This window comes from Pestalotiopsis fici, assembly GCF_000516985.1.
Source record: "Pestalotiopsis fici W106-1 unplaced genomic scaffold PFICI_Scf_1, whole genome shotgun sequence".
Classification (NCBI taxonomy): Eukaryota; Fungi; Ascomycota; class Sordariomycetes; order Amphisphaeriales; family Sporocadaceae; genus Pestalotiopsis; species Pestalotiopsis fici.
Window position 1 is genome coordinate 6637843 of NW_006917091.1, and position 17215 is coordinate 6655057.

Below are 17215 nucleotides of genomic sequence, written 5' to 3' on the forward strand. Positions count from 1 at the left end.
AGGAAAAAGGAATGGGCGGAAATTATGTGCCTTGTGTGCAAAGGTGCAGGCAGAAAGAAACGGCCAGGAGTTGATTAGGTAGCTTGAGCTTGTCTAGGTCATCAGAAGGCAGAGAAAGACGGACGGAAATGCAAGTGCCTGTCTCCCGATCGTGAGATTGAGATGAAATGGCAGCCGCAACTCGTAGTATACAATGCCCAAATGGATTGGCAAGTGTGGGAGGGTTACGGAGTTAGAGGAAATGAGGTTTGTTGTGTATTGGGGGGCAGGAAATCGAGTGGTTTCCTTGGAGTCGCTAGCAAGAGCATTACCTGTTCGCATTGAAAGGAGCCCAGCCCAGCGCGCCGCCAAGCTACGTACCTACGTACCTACTTGCTGCTGCACACTGCTTTGAGTGCTGCTGCTTGGACGCTGCCCAATGAGTGCCAGCCAACCAGCAGGTGTGGGCTTGCGGCTGCTGGCAACATGAAAGAAAGCACGGACCATGGTACTGGGGGGGTGAATGGAAGCTCCTGAATTTGGCTCAGTGATCAGTGCATGAGGCGGCAAGCCGTTTTTGCCTACCAGTATCCTTGCATTACGTACATTCACCATATGATGATCTCTGTTCACGACGAGCAAAGTGGGTTTATTGCAACAAATGCACAAGATTACCGATGGACATCCCTCAAACTTCCCGAGCTTCCATGAATCTTCGCGGCCATCTGGGGGACAGGGGCTCAGCAAAGCGACTGTAGGCCAGCCCATGGCATATCATGTCTTTCTGGTCATGGTCAAGTACCAACTCACTTCGTAGGCATATTTCAGTACCAACGAAGAGGCATGGACCAAACTGCATGAGGGCAACCATGGCAATCATATGCACATCAATTGTTCAGGTAAAGCAGGGTGCGGAAATCAACGATTCAGTGGAAAGCAAAATTGAGCATCCTCCCTCGTATGTCACGACGGGCAACAGCAGCAATCCCACTCTCGTCTTGATCATTCAGAAAGATATCACCGCACAAAAGTTGAGATAATTCCAAAAATCGGCGTCGACAAACATATAGCAAGGTGTCGTTTTAGCCATCAACTGAATCCAGTTCCAAAATGTCATCATGTACGTTCAATCATTGCGCTCCTTCCCACCGCCCCGAAGGACAGAGAAGCATCGCACCCAAGATTGTTCGTTGGGTTTCTCTCTCCATTCTGTCCGAGAACTTCAGTGTTCGTGGGCCACTGTAGAGCTACCTCGCACCAAATATCGTGTCTCGAGAATGTTGTTTTTTGCGTTGTTCATATTTAATGAAGAGAAAAGGAAAGAAAATTCCAAATTTCGTAGCGCGCAAATCAGATTTTGTTTGCCCATAGCGGCCCGCAGCTGCCTCAGGCACAACAAGGCTAGGGTCCGCATTGCCGGGCCGGCAGCTTGAGTCTCCAAACGGGCCCAGATCAAAAGGACCCACTTGAACTGAGCTGATTAGGTACCTCTAGCGTCACCGAGGGGGAAAGTCGCGATGTTCACATGAACCGATACCTGCTACGTGACCTTGCTGGCTTCTACCTGGCCTATATGAGGAGCAATTGTTGCTGCACTTTCAACACAATAGGTCGCATACGGTCGGATCGCTCTCACACTACGCTGCCAAAATGGCGCAACCTGGAATCCATGCAGCCCAAAGTCTACCAAAGTTCCTTCTTCCTCGATTAAGCTGGCAGGGACCAGCAAGTTCGTCGTCAGTGCTGAGGAGCGCAACGGCCTTCCCAGTTCAACGGAGATCATGGCAACCGACTCAATCTTCGGGCATGCATACACAGCGGCGCCCCTCTCCCCAAGCTCAGAGGACCAGAAAGAACTCGGCGATTCTCCAAAGTCCTGCCCTCAGAAGGGCTTTCCATGCTACAGCCCCACGAGCCCGAGACCACCACTTCGACACCTTGAAGTTCATTCAAAGGCTTCAGGGTGAGGGATTCACAGAAGAGCAGGCAGCGGCCATGATGAAAGTATTGAACGATGTGATTGAGGAGAGGTCCGCCCTAATACCCTACCCACCCTGATCCAGCCTGAGACTGAGACAAGACAGCATACAAAACCTTACCCGTACCATGGTTCTCCGCGAAGATGCCGCAAAGGCAACATATACACAGAAGGTTGATTTTGCCAAGCTGCGGTCTGAGCTCCTCTCCGCCGACAGTACGGAATCACACACTACGCGCGCTGCTCACGAGCGCTTAACAAACGACATCACAAAGCTGAACAGCAGGTTGCGAGACGAGATCGGAAGAACGCAGGCGTCAGTAAGACTCGACCTCAACCTAGAAAAGGGCCGGATCCGGGAGGAAGCGGTCAGTCAAGAGCTGAAGATTAAGGAGACGGAAACCAAGATTGAGCAGGAGGTTGCTGCTCTGCGCGAGAAGCTGGAACAGGTCAAGTTCCAAACTCTACAGTGGCTCATGGGTGTCTGCACTGGTTTCGCTGCACTACTTCTTGGTCTTTGGAGATTGCTCATGTAAATGGTTTCATTTCATGGTTCTTGAGGTGAAAGCAATGAGTTTACCCCTGGCACACGGCAGTAGATGGAGTATCAGGGACTAGGGCCAACTCCCTCTGCTTGTCACAAGCAGAGGGAGAGATGCAGCAACAAGAATACAATATCTGGCCAACTCATGAGAGATAGAGAGGCCAAGAAGTCAAATCGGGGGCCACCAATACCCATTTTCTAGAGTCATAGCCCACGCTGCATTTCAAAGACTACATTATACCTACCGCTGCAATTCGCATTGGTATTGTCCAAAAAATGGATCTTACTGATGCTCATACTTCATTGAATTTCGCAGGCAGATACTTTGACTTTTCCAAACAAGGTAAGAAAAGACAAAGTAACTTGACACTTCCAAGAGAGATGCTAAAATTTCAACTGTCGAGATTGGAGGTTTTCAGGCCACAGGCTTAGAGAATGGGCACACAGTAAAAGAATAGGCACACGGGAAACTAATGTCATACCGTCCGTATTGATGCAATGCTATATCTAGCAAACATCCAGGATATTTGAAAATAGCCTATGTCAGTTATTCACAAGTAGTGTTGCAGTTGACAGGGACTTGGAGCCGTGACTCTGTCAGGCTACCTCGAACGAGCTTTTCTTTTATTTATTTTTCTATTTATTCTTTGGATTCAGCGTGGCTGCTCATTGAAGTTCAGCGCTGCTTCAACTTGACCACCAGTGAAGGAAACAGCATACCTCCAAAGCCGATTGGTCGTCACAAATAGGCAGATGGTAACAGACATTTCACAGTTTCTGGGGTAAAGCGATGATGGGAGATCCAAGGTTGCTGATTCTTGTAAATATAGAGAAGCGCAAATCTGATTTGTGCTTCTGCAGTATCGAAGTGATGCAAATGACTTGGTGACCCAAACCCATCTCCAAGAATAGATATTTGAGTCCGCGATTCGATCACGATGGCGTACGTTGTAGAAGAAGTCCGTACTCCAGTCACAGCTACGTCCAGACCATGCCTCATCACACGTACAACACTATTCATAGCAAGTTCGTGTGAATGAAGTGATGTGTATTAACCACTACGTCGCTTCACGCAGCCCATATAAAGGCGTCATCATTCTCCCAATTTTCCCATTTAATTGAGATTGTCACCACACATCTATACCGTTCCCTGTACGACGACAGTCTCACCTATCTATACAATTATCCCCCGGCATCTATAAGACTATCGACAACCATGTGCTGGCAATTTTATAGTTGTCATTTCTGTTGTAAGTTTGGAAAGTATGGTAGTCATCGCGTGTCTTCCATGGAGGAAATGTTTTGTTGCGCCTGGTACTTGCTGTTTCACCGCCATCTGTCCAAACCCCCACCTCCGTATGAGCCACAACTCGATCCTACGTGTTGATTATTCTTGGTACATGAATTACAGAAGATTACATGGCTAATATATTTGACTCATTAGTATTGTGCCGCAGTCATGTCAATAGGACGAGCAAGCCAGGTCTCGAAATGTGCCCTGAAGCATATCTCAATGGTGGAGCTCAGTGCATGCCCGACGACGCTGGTGAACATACGGACACCATTATAGCGAGTATTTCAATGTGTCAATCATGTCTTGCGAGAAAAAGAGCTCAGAATCAAGGCCTTTTGCCGGGTCAGGGTCAAGGACATGGTAAACGAAGTTACGACAGTTTTAGTCAGAACTGAAAGCAATTCGGTTATCAACACCGAGGCTTGGAGGATCTGAGGAGAATTGCACTGGCTATGACCTAGACTTCGCGATAATAAATATGCCATGTACCCTCGGGCATGATGTACCTCCTAACAATTACCGCATATATGGCTTTTGTAAAGAATCTTCAGTTTATCTTTGGCTATTTTGATGAATACTTGTGTTATTATCGTGATGCGTAACCACTTTGATGGCTTTCTGCGAATATACGCTTTCTCATGCTTCCGACACACTGCCTTCATGATTAGACGCCAACTGGCATGTTCATCACCGAGACTCTATACATATAGCACAATACACCATCAGATCCATGACAAGAACTTACTGAAAGAATAATGAATAAAGAGTGATTCATGAATTCGCAAATCAGTTGCTATCTGCTCCAGAAACTTCGGCAGTTTGTGATGGTAACTTTGATGTCCTATTCTCAATACTCATCCCAATGGAAGAGCAATCAGTAACAGATTTCCCTGCGAGCGAGCTCCTGTATGTCAATCACTGCCTCACTTTTGAAAATCTATATAAAGACCCGGATATCAATATCTTTCCAATCGATCTTGACCGATACCAACATCAAGAATTTACCAGAATTTCTACGACACGTCAAAAATAAACATCTGCCCCCATCGGTCAGAACAATCATCAATACCTTCATTCCAGATTTACTAGTTTGCAACAGCTTCATCATGTGCACACAATACTTCCAGAGACAGAGATGCCGTAAGTACACAAACTGTGTGACTCGCTTACCCCACCACTTTGTTTGTTCTTTTTTGCCATGTGTATGACAAGAAGGCATTGAGAACGAAACATCGCCGTCACCTGCAAATCGATGATATATCGCAAACTCACATACAAGCAACACGAGAAGGCATAAACTAATGTATCCTCATCATAACTTAGTAAGAGGTAATCATCTGTACGGCGAAAGACACCCCAATCCATACAGTATCGTGCTTTGTGAAGCAGCACAAGAAACCGGAGTCCAATGTAAAGAAATGGAAGACCCCGGCAAATCGACGGATACCGAACTACAGACGATTGCCATGTGCGAAGACTGCTGCGCAGCACTAGTTGCAGCTTCGGGATCTCGTTAAAGATCTCGATGCCGATGGTAACTTCGGGAAGAGAGGCAATCAAGTTGTGGGAGATGTGCTTTGCAATAAACACAATTCAGGTATCAATATCGAGGATATATGAGAAGGTTTGTGCACTAGCTATGCCCTAAATACGTCGACTTGAGTAATAAATCATGTCCCCTTAGGATGCTGTACCATATCTTGTACCATAGCTTCGTCGTCTTGATAATGTTGTTGACTCATTCTTGGCAGTCATAGTCTAAAATCCACATGGAATTCACCTGGCTTTTTTCGAATATTTATTCCCGTCCCATGGTGGGCAGGCTCTCGTGTTCATGCAATCAAGGGCAGAAAGCTGACTCCGTGATTCAAAGAAGAAAAAGAAGAATAAGAAGCTTGGAATGTAGCATGAAGTTTCGCAGTCCTCATCGATTTTTTTTTTTTTTTGAAATCCAACAAGCAGCACCGTGGAACCACCTCGGACGGATCAGTGGTTGGCTTGAAGATACCTACATATTCTAGAGTACAGATCGTTGTTTTCTTTACAAAGACCGGAGTTAGACTTTGAACGTAGTGCATACTGCTGAATCCATTAATAGTAAAATCCTTCATGCATGCACTTCTTATGCCTGTTTCTCGATTCTTGGGCCGATCATATATTTATTATATCTGCGTCCTATTTTGCAACTTGAAATAGCTAACTTAGGTACTACTCTGTACATGTGGTGGTATGTAGTCATGCCTTATCAGATGTGCCCCACTAACTGGAACTGTCGTCCACTGTACCTACTACATTAGCTGGCTGGCGGAGCTGTCCGCACATGCTCTCCGTCATTGGGCGGGCACTCAACTAACCTAGGTCTCATTTACATACATCTATCACCATTACTCTATATCTCTCACCATCGTTTCCACCAGGACATGCTCAAGCATTCAGAGCGAGACCCTCCATATATTCGCTACACAAATCTACCAACAACGTTGGAAACGTTACCAAAGCCGGCATGTTTTCACCAACGCCCCCACCGCCGCTACCCCCGCCAAAGCCCAGCAGCCATGAAGCCAGCCGGCTAGGCACCCCTTCGATATCGCAGTCGCCGCGCCCATCGCCCTTGACCGACAGTGGGTTTGCGACTCCTAATGGAAAAGGAAAGGGCATAGACACGGACGCATCTGGCCTCATACCGGCGCCGCAACGGCACGATAGCCAACGTCGACGGTATGAGCAGCAAGCTCCGCAGGAGATCCCAGACCCAGGCGAATCATGGCTACCCAAGTTCCTGGAGGATAAATCGTATGTCACCTACGTGCATCATCTTTGCACATCTTCTTGTCATGGAACAGTTCCAGAGTAGAGACGACTGGCTATCTTACAGTACTAACATATGCGACTCTAGTAAACAAGACCTAGCAGCAATCCTCTCGAACCCAAGCCTCCTCGAAGCCCTGACACATTCACCGACAACGGCGCACCCGTCCCTGACGCAGTCGCACGCGGCGCTGCAGTCAGCTCTGACGGAAAATCTTACCCTAGCGCAGCATCTGGTCGAGCTCGAGGGCCGCCTGGCGCATCAGCGTTCGTCGACACAGGCACAGTTGCTCTCGACGCACGCACTCGAGCGGCAATGGCGTGCCAAGCAATCCGATATGGACGTGGCCCTGGCGCCCTTTGCCCCGTCTAGCCTGTACCAGCGCCTCACCCAAGGTCTGCAGGAGCAGGAGATGGTCTGCGCCGCCATGGAAGAGAGCTTCCTCGATGGTGATGGCAGCGACCACAATGTCGCTACCGAGCGCGAGGTCAATGAATGGGTCAGAAAGTATCGCGAGAACAGGAAGCTGTTCTACCTCAGGCAGGAAAGAAAGGAGCGCTGGAACGAGAGGCGTGTTGGTGGCTGGCGATGAGCCAGTATGAGGATAAAGTCACCATAAAGTCACAAGCCCCGAGTCAGAGACGGTGCCACTACTACGCTGAAGGTTTACTACAGCCCTTGCTACCAAGCAACAACAAAAAGCATCGGCCATATCCAAAGAGATGTTGTCCATGGTTGTTTGTCAGCAACAAACGTTGCCCTACACTCAAGGTCTATGGCGCTTACAGCGCATCGGTACAACAAGAAACGGGAGGAAACACATCATCTGCGCGGTCGCTGTTATTCTCACACCCGTAAGAGTGACATAGTGCGCTGTTCTCGCTCATACAGTAGAGATCTGGGCCCAATTGAGGTCTATGCTGCGGTTAGATTGATCCGATTGATCACAGAAGACGGCTGTGGAGGGCGGTCAACACGCATTGAGCGTTCTTGAAAAGCCGCCCGAAACGCGGCAGGTTGCAGTGAGGAAAATAAGCTTAGGAAGCTTAACGAATCAAAAAGGCCCGACGAGCCATGTATGTCGCGGGATCAATGATGAGTTGAGACACTGCAGAGCAAGGCAAGGATTCGATTCGGTCCGATGGCCGCCCTCATTCATACTGATGGAATGGCGTGCTGCAATGGCAACTATTGGCCGACTCTTGGCCAGGTTGGGCATAGTAGAAGATTTATACATAGATTCTCGATTAGATTTACGACTATTGAGACATCATAAAAAGGGTTGATGATATGGTTCCATTGGACATGGTGCCCGCTATTTGTGGCTATCGTAGAAGTCTATAATTTGTGCAAACGGGCCTGATATTGGGGGTCCAGAACCGGAAGCCTACCTATTTACCCCAATGACTTCGAGCCCGCTCGCACGAGCGAATTGAACTCTACCCAAGCCTTTTTTTCTCAAATGCTATACTTCCGAAGAGGAAGTCGAGCGCGACTCAGTGTCCAAGCCCATATGCCGGCGACCAATGGGAAACTTTCCTGGCAATGGTCGCAGAGAAAAAGAAATGAATGCGTCAAGTCCAAATCATCGAGACACCGGATATACCTGGCCCGGACACCATTGCCTCGCTTGAGCTTACCCGATCTATATTGTTGCTCTCTCTCTCCCAAAGCTGAGATTCTTTCTGCTGGAATTATACCTCTCTCTATTTGATCAAGCTAAACGGGCTGATTTCCATTTCGGGACTCCTCGGGCTCATGGGCAGCGCAAACAGCTCGTCCTCGGTCGCCTGGCTCGGAGGCGGCCGCACCGGGGCAGCCGACGACTGCGTGTTCTTGACCATGGCATCCAGCGACGCCACGCCGGATGATCCCGGGTCTCCTCCCGGCGCTATGGCCGTGACCAGGCGTCCCGATCGGGCTGTGCCCGTCGTCCCTGAGCTGCCGGGAGTGAAATAGTGTGGGTTTTGTCTCTGGCCTGGTGATCGTACATACTGTCAGAAAACACAATTCCTTGTTTTTTTGGCGTCTTTTCAAATCCCCGGGAAATATCTTACCTGTCGTATTCACCAGCTCCGAGGGACTCGTCGCCAGCTTGAGTCCCCGCAGCTTCTCGCCCAGCTTGCCTCCTACAGGCGACCTGGGAGGTTGGGCCGCTTTCGGATGCTTGGTCTCCTGGGGCGCCAGGCCGTCCACGGCGTAAGGGTGGCGCAGACCAAAGTGCTCGACAACCCAGGTAAGGTCGGTATAAGCCATGACGGCACCCACACCTTCGCTGTTATCCTGCACCTCCCTGTCGTATTCCAGCTGAAGCTCTTTTAGCCTCTTCTCGGCCCTGTCAACCTGGTGTCAGTCATGAGTTTGCAGATTGATGGAATTTTCCCACCGTCAATAGCTTGACAAGAGTGGTTCACCGCGGAAACAAACCCCCCTTTGTGAGAACTCACCATTGTGTATGAAGGACACCTCGTCTGCCGGCAGCCTTGGCGACATCTGCACCGAGCGCTGGCGTATAAATTGCCGGCATTGGCCTCGCCAGCAGCGTGCGCCCCGTCGAGATTTGCGTTATGGCAACCACCGAAGGCACTTGGATATCGTCTTCTATGAGAATAAAGACGCGAAACGTCGACTTGCCGTCTGCCTCCTTGACTTGGTTCCGCGCACGGGGGATCTTGCCGCCCCACGAGACCTCCCAGTCGTCTAGGGGGCTGCTGCCGCCCTGCGAGACTGGCTGGTCACCATGGCTGTCGTCCTTGTCCCGCGGTGCCGCCGCCGGATCCCACTCAACGACCAGAACCTTGGTGCCCTCGTTCCCGCATCCCATCTCGAATTCAAAACGCGCCCACGCGTTGGGCGAGGACGGCGTCCCTGGGGATTCCACCAGCCCCGCCGCTGCCGTGGTCGCGCGCGGCGCAAAGTCCGGAATCTCAATACCCGGCGCCGCGGGGGCGCTCTCGGAAGCCGTCATAGCCCCTTCCTTTTTGCCTGGTTGCAGATATTGATAAGGAAGGATGGGGGGTTGGCCCCAAACTTAAGCCGAGTCAGATTCTAGAAAGAAAGAAAAATAGTACCCGGCAAAATGCAGTGTGACACCAAAAAAAGAATCAAACTGCCTGCCCCTTGAAAGATAATGCGTGTTTGTATTTACTTTGGTTGGCGCAAAAGTATACCAAAGAGATTGGATAGTATAACGTCGGCCTCGCGTAAAGGTAAGGCGCGGGGTGTGTTATATCTGGCAGATTAAGGTATGTTGAATATGCAGGCCGAAAAGGGAGAATTTCTTCACACAACTTGCTTGGGTTTCCGCCCGGACGGTAACATTGGCAGCCGGCAGACCCAGAATGATGGGAATGTTTCTAGAGTCAATGAAACCCTCTTTTTTTTTCTCTCTCTCTCTTTTCTTTTTGCCTTCAGACTTTCAAAGGCGAGTTCTTGAGCAAAAAGCGCGAAAAGGCTTTTCACGATTCCAGTTGAGTGGCACACAAGAGGAATTCAAGTTCCAGCCGACAGCATTCACCAGAGTCACGCAATCAGCTGGGAACTTTTCCTCATGTCAACACCTCAAAGAGTGATTTCCCCCTTCCAGAGGTGAGTCAATGAGTCTGGTGGTACTCTCCTTTTTTGTCTGCGGGGTGGGAATTCAAAACAGAATTGGAAGCAAGGTGAGAGTTGAAAGAGAAAGAGGAAGAAAAGAGTCGTCGACAATGATTTGTTTAGGCTGCATGATCCCCTGACTGAAAAGGGAATTGCTCAACATCTTGGCGCGGAGACGAGGATCATCTTACCGGTACGCAGTAAAGACATTGGTTAGCGGACCGCGAAGCTATCAGATTGCATCTTACCCAGCAGAAACAGCTGAACCAATGCATGTAGCCGACAAGTATCAGGGGCTCTTTTTTCCCCCATCTGCGCTGAGATAAACCCTCTTTGGAGTTGCATTCAAACGTGGGCAGCTGGGTGATTCTATTTTTAGAGACGTGCACGCATATCATCCCAAAAAAAAATTGCTGGGGCCCATCCATCAGCAGCAACTTGTCCCACCTCGTCGGTGTTATTGAGTGAGGCTTTTCTATCCTTGAGAAGAGGGGTTAACTGTGCCTTATGTACATTACTCTGTGCGTTGCCAGATTGCTGGGAACACTGATAACAGAGTACATTAACTTTCTCATGACCAAATGCAAAACCACAACTCAAATGGAAATGGCTCTCAGTCGTGGTAAAATTCCATGGACCTGAACTATATGAATGGCATTTCTTACACACAAGTTCTTTCTTTCACAGGTTTATACGAATACGCGGAAGGTTCTACATGAGCTGACCAACGGACGGAAGGGATCCTCTGTTTGATGCCCCGGGAGCAGCATTTTTGAGCTGTAAAATCTGCTGACTGCCCACTTTGTCCCTGGTTGTATGACCAGCATCTGATTGGGTTGATGCGTGCGTGAGGAGGGCCCTTATCGGGATTATTCGGCGTTAAGATATTACGATAAAGGCGAGATCTGATTGCCAAAGACTTGTGTGAAACAACAACTTCTTCCCATATGAGTATTAGTAGTATTGCTCGAGGGAGGAAAAAAAAAGCCACAGCTTTGAATGAATGGGTAGTAGCTGGTAGTGCTGTCCTCTTAAGTAAGTCAAGTTTTCACAGTGGATATACAGATTACCGACTGGCAAAATTCATGATCCGAAAGACGCCGGCGCAAAGGGTCCCGGAGATGAATTAAGGCACAGCACAAGCATTTCATAACACGGCACAATAGCGGCAGAACGGATATTTGTTCCTGCCGTGAGAAGCTCGGTGGCACGGAAGTGCGGATGCACGCCTGGATCTTTTTGTATATAATGAAACGTAATGGTCCTTTGCTGAGGAAACTTCAGAGTGACGAGAGAATAGCGACCCTCAGCAGATGGCGCTTTTCTTTAAGCGGACGCTGACTCCCGCATTGTGCTGTATAGCGCAGGGAGACCTCCGATGGTGGTACGTAAATGGATGCTGTTGGAGCCGGTCGGTCGCACCGAACAGTTTTTGTGTCACGATAATCGGCGGAATTTTTCGTCGTCGGACCCAGGCTTGCCGACGTCATTCGCATGATACCCAGTCCGTGATCAGCAAAGATTTTGTTTGAGTTGTGACATTGAGTGTTGGGCTAAGCAGTTGAAGTCTCGTGAGATGGGAAAGAAATCGTCACTGCATCAGAGTCGGGTGACGGTCCTTCCCTAGGCTAGAGCGCGGGAGAGAAGTGGGAAGAATGAGGATTGCGGAGATGTCAGAATACATGAATGTAGTAGCAAGCAGTCGTTTTTCTTCTTCCACCACGAGACGAGGCACTTGAGCTACGGACAACAGCCGCGGAGGCATCGTCAGGCTGGAGGCCGATACTGCGCTGAGAGGGGATTGCAGCCGCATCGTCGTCGGGTGGAAGATTGCATTACCGGCGTCGGCGGCTTTGGCAGAGCAAGGACAGGACAGGACGGGATGCTGGACTCTTGGGCTTAAGCGACTTTGGAGGACCCATTCAAAGGTCCAGTTATCAAGGAGTATCCTCGGCCAAAAATGACAATGACATCGGTGTTCTCGAAGCTCTCTGGTTGCTCTCTTTTTTAGTTTTCGGGACCCAAGCAGCCAAAGAGGCGAGAGGACCAGCCCCAAAAGAAAAGGTTCCCCCGCGAAATTACCGTGCCACGATTCCACAATGATGACCCTTTCCCCAGGTCCGTTAGACTGCGGATTCCAGCTGCGAGGCCAACCCTGTCTAGCTGCTCCGGACGTAGCCAGCCAACGAGGCACGGAACCTTGCAACTTTCCCCACGCGCTTTCAGAGTTCCCACCATCCTCCGGTCCCCCAAGGCGAGACGGTCCGAAATGGCCCAAGCACCCTTACTTGAATGGTTACTCGCTTCGGGATTTCTACACATGGCAAGGTCTAGCAAAAAGACCGGCTCGGGGAAGTCCATCCCTCGAGTGGACACACTCTCTTGTCAGTTTCCAGGGACTGGAAGCTGACAAGAAGAAACACACAAAAGTCGCTTGTTACGCGGTTGTGTGGGGGATGGGTTCACATTTCATTCTCTATAGTAGTTTTGCTCGCTTTATAACCCAGGTATACTAGTATGAAGCCATCAAGGCTCCAACGGTGCAACTATAACAAGCGCTGACTGACCATGTCAAAACTCGGCCATGTTGCGTTCTACGTGATGTTATTAATTTCTGCTTGCTTACAGATGTTGCAGTAGTAGTGCGTATAGGGTACACTCGGTAGGTACAGTACTACGTATGTAATTCTTCTTTTTGCCATCCAACTGCCGTAAAAGGAAACGTAGCCGGTGATCTTATACCGTTTCAAGCAGAAGGGTTGGAGAAGCAGCCGCAGAAGCGAGGATTCTAGTCCTCAACCCGAGACAATGCTCAAGAGAGGATGGGAGAAAAAGAGACGGCCGGGGATCGGTCATTCATTCCCCTTCGCAGCTCCACGGCTGACGTCTGGAGGGAGGATCAAAGAGCAAATGGACCCTCCTTGATCGTGATGTTATGTAACAAGTGCTCTCACAACAACAATCGTGATGATGAAAGAGGAGAGTATCATGAAATTGAGAAGAAGACACTGGCACTCGCGGCCAAGCCGAACAACCAAGGCACACACAATGAACAAGTATAGACTGGCTTTGGTCCGTAACTGACTAATAGCATGGGGGATTCCTTTGAATGCACCCAGTCGCATATCAAGGTTTCTATTGCTGGGTAGCAAAGATTGGTTCTTGTTGAATGTCTTCTTCTCGAGAAACAGCGAGGGGAAACCAGAGCCAATCAAATGAAAAATTATCAATCGCTAGGGGAAGAAGAGCGAGGGGAGAAGACAGAAAAAAAAAAATCATGTTCCAATGTTTTGAGAATGGCCGGAGAAGGGCCGGGGTAGGGACGCTCTTGGTGGATCCCTTTTTTTTCGCGGGGAATTCTCTGTGACCCCCGAGACGAGCAAGTGGCCGAAATGGTCTGGACTCTTGGGCCCTTCTCTCTCTCTCGCTGTCCATTGGATCCCTCTCCAGATCCGCAGAAGACTTTCACTTTGAGACACACATGACAGCTTATTACTTGGAGCAATGTTTATCAGAGACACAGTTTTCCTCGCGCCTCCACAAGCGGGAGAGAGAGCATCTGGCACGCTGGGTGTAGAAGCATTCATCAGCACTGTAACGACTAGCATGGTGATCTTTCCAAAGAGACCATGTTTTCCACCATAGGGCTGCTCATCATTTCGAGCTAGGTTCATAGCGCTGAGGCGCTCGCTGCCTTACCATGGAACTTCAACCAGCCAGCTCTGTCTGCTCTGGCTGGCTGGGTTTGTTTCTTTTCTATCCCCCGGGTGAGCCCATGATGCCATTCGACATGACGATCAAACCCCCCTAGGAAGCACCGAGTGCACCGAGAGCACCGCCGCGCACTTCTCTGTCCAGGCGGCAGAACAGTGCCCGCGGTGCTGCCCAGGCAAAGTCCCACGCTGCGACCAGCGAGATAACGCAATAAGTAACGCCGAGTTTGACGGCTACATCGGCCTTATAGGAGTGCACATGATCAATTCCGGATCCATATAGAGGGTCTATCTGAATCCACAAAGCAACTTGCTCGGCCGTTCATTTGTAAAGAATGGAAAAAATCCTCGTATCAACGTGATCCTGAAAGACAGAATAAGACCGCAAAGGGGACACAGAAAACAGCGACGTCGCTGATGAGCTCGACGAAGCTGTTGACGATGCTGTGCTCTGATAATCACCACTCACAACACACTACCTACCTACCACACCCACTCGACCAACCAGCCACACCCCTTATTAGCAGTAGCATGGTGTGCGCGGCCTGGGCAGTCAGTCTATCGAATGTAACGCCGAGATGCAAGTCAAGGGAAAACAAATGCCTGGAGGAGAAGTGCCGAACTCTCATTGCAGATCTCCCCTGGTGCTGTCTCTCGTATGCGACTGGCGAGCTTTCGAGCAGGGCCTATGTAATAATATAGTACGTTGCAGAAACTGATCTCGCCAGGCGCTCTCTGCCATTTAGGGGAATGCGACGCCAACTGTAGAAAGATCTATCTGTAGTAGCAGCATCACGTTGCACCACCATGTACACACGCAGAGCGAACGCGTACCAAAGGCTCCATGGTAGTATCTTGGCATCGGTCCTCCTTGTTTGGCACCTACCATCTGTAACATTGCTCGTGGAAAGCAAGCTCTAAGGTGGATGGCAGCTCCAGACCGTCCAAGTAGATGACTCGGCAGGATTACTGCGTACAAAGGTAGGGTAGGTAGGAGGGCAGTCAGGCAAAAGATGTTCGGCGACACTCACGGCGCCTCGGAAGAGCCTTTTTGCTGCCAGAACTTCCAGGGAGAGACTCTCTTCTTCGGGTTCGTTTCGGTCCCATTCCGGTCATTGCTGACCAGCTTGGGCCGTCCGTCCATCAGGGCTCAGCGTCAGAAGAGATAGAGAGGTGAAGGGCGCCGGCAAAAGCTTAATCATCATCTCCACAGTATTCGCTCCAAGGGGAGGGTGTACATCTAGAGCAATGACATGCATATAGTTGAGTCATGCACAGGTCTTGATACCATCGAAGCTGACACGGGAAGGCAGGCCCGAAAGCTTTCAATTTTCAGATGCCACTTGTATATGAAAGTGTAGGGAATGAGGGCACAAGCGGCAGCAACCCCAGGGCCCAGTCCCAAGCATAACATAATTCGCAAACGCCTCGACACGAAAAAAATCATGGAGAGGCAATTGGGGGTGAGCGAATACCACTAATACGCAAGACAGATGGTAGCCATCAAGCGCACCAGTAACAGTGAATACAATGGAGCAGTACCCTTGCGTTAATTCCTAATTCGATCAAAGCTCCTTGAAATCGCGGCTGGATGCAAGACGATATAAATCAAGTATGACCTCACACGACGCGAAAACCTACATGTCCCTTTGGCGAATTCAATGCAGACAGACGCCCACTAGGTATAACCGTCCAAAAAAGAAACGTATTAAAGGACCGAGATATGCTTATTCCAAAATAAAGCTCACCTTTAATACAGCCGCAAGGCACAGAAAAGCCTTATGACTGATATAGTATAGAGTTTCGATGATAGGACACAACATTTGACTACTCTCGTTTGCGATATGATGAGCTGAGACATAGACAAGCATGGCATACATTTCTTGCCATCGCTTGCCATCCGTGTTTTATGCGGACCTAAGCTCTTATGACGGGCGATAGAATATGCCCGACTACTATATGCAATGGCACCATTATTCAGCAACGGGAACCCTTGTGATCAAAGAGGAGGTGCGGGATTGAAGTAGTGCCAGCGGGAAAGGGGAGGGGATAAATCATCAGACCCGAGATGCAATACTACTAGAGATACGTAAAATAAAATAGATGGAAGAAAAAAGATCGGAAAGAGAACCAAGTGGCAGCGGGTTTCTGATTAGGGTGTGTGTACATTAGAGTAGGCACCGGGTAGCATGTACCAACCATTTCTGGTGTCTATCAAACGGGCCCAAACAGGGACATCACTTGCTGGATCGTGCTGTCACCACCCCACTATTTGACCGGCCAAATCGCCGTGGAGGAAAGACACTCGAGACACTCCTCTGACCTAAGGAACAGACTTTTTTTTCTTTCTTTTCCCTCTCCCCGATGTTTCCCTCTCTCTTTGCCAGACGTGGTGGCTGTACGTACTCCGTAGTTAAGGTACTTGGCCAGTCTTGCCCTGTTAGCCTCACTCATCACTTTCACTTTCGCCCTGTAAAAGTGATCTTCTACGTAGGGCAGCAATACCTAGATCAGCAGAGAGAGACTTTTATTAGAGGTAATATTCGAGCAATGATTCAAATGCACTGCTTTTAAGCTTTGTGTCGTTGCAAAAGTAAAGTTTACGGCCCGTGGCGAAATGCAACGAGCATGCAGCAGCAGCAGAAACTCTAGGAGGCGCGGCTCCTATATTCAGACTATCAACTCGTGTCATTGCACGCGAAGAATCGCAAGTTGCAGCAGGGTTGCGCCACTACACATGCTATATCGTGCGTGAGCACATGGTACATTAGTTGCAAAACGTGGTGCATTCAACCTCGACCGAGTAGTATAATGTGTGAACCTCATTCTCGGCCATTCTTTCTGAATCGTGCCACATTTGCAGTAATCACGAATAGATTCACAAGTAGTACACCGGATCCTAACAATGTCAAACGCATTTGGGGCAAAGACATATGACTGGCGAATAATAACAAGATAAGCAGATCATCTCCAGCAGACTCCAGCGACTCCAGGAGATGCGATGCTGAAGTGACAAGGACAGGCCCGTACTCCACGTTTTGATCAACCGGAAAGCCCCTCTCATCGACCCTCACACCCGCCAGCACCCAGAATGGAGGAAGAGTGGCTCGAGTGGGCACCTCCATTCGCGTGGCAGAAACAGTTGTGCTCATCTCATCGCGGTTACTGTCCACCACTACGGCTAGAATCGTTTTGCTGTGACATGCGACATCATCGATGGCCAAAAGAAGAGGTCTTTTGTTTCAATCCCACCTACATTGGTTGGCTGGTTGGTGGTTCGCATACATACAGTCAATCAGTCTTC

The 17215-nt window shown here is 49.4% G+C and overlaps 3 protein-coding genes across 3 annotated transcripts; 2 read left to right on the plus strand and 1 right to left on the minus strand.

Moving 5' to 3' along the window:
- Positions 1-1629: 1629 nt before the first annotated feature.
- PFICI_01937 (uncharacterized protein) lies at positions 1630-2493 on the plus strand (the record flags this gene model as incomplete). The annotated part of the gene is made up of 2 exons (XM_007830518.1): positions 1630-2009; positions 2064-2493. The coding sequence occupies 2 exons, from the start codon at positions 1630-1632 to the stop codon at positions 2491-2493; spliced, it is 810 nt and encodes a 269-aa protein (XP_007828709.1).
- Positions 2494-6298: 3805 nt separating this feature from the next.
- Positions 6299-7196, plus strand: PFICI_01938 (uncharacterized protein; the record flags this gene model as incomplete). Its single annotated transcript, XM_007830519.1, has 2 exons — positions 6299-6588; positions 6692-7196. The coding sequence occupies 2 exons, from the start codon at positions 6299-6301 to the stop codon at positions 7194-7196; spliced, it is 795 nt and encodes a 264-aa protein (XP_007828710.1).
- Positions 7197-8310: 1114 nt separating this feature from the next.
- Positions 8311-9572, minus strand: PFICI_01939 (uncharacterized protein; the record flags this gene model as incomplete). Its single annotated transcript, XM_007830520.1, has 3 exons — positions 8311-8582; positions 8662-8939; positions 9052-9572. The coding sequence occupies 3 exons, from the start codon at positions 9570-9572 to the stop codon at positions 8311-8313; spliced, it is 1071 nt and encodes a 356-aa protein (XP_007828711.1).
- Positions 9573-17215: the final 7643 nt, after the last annotated feature.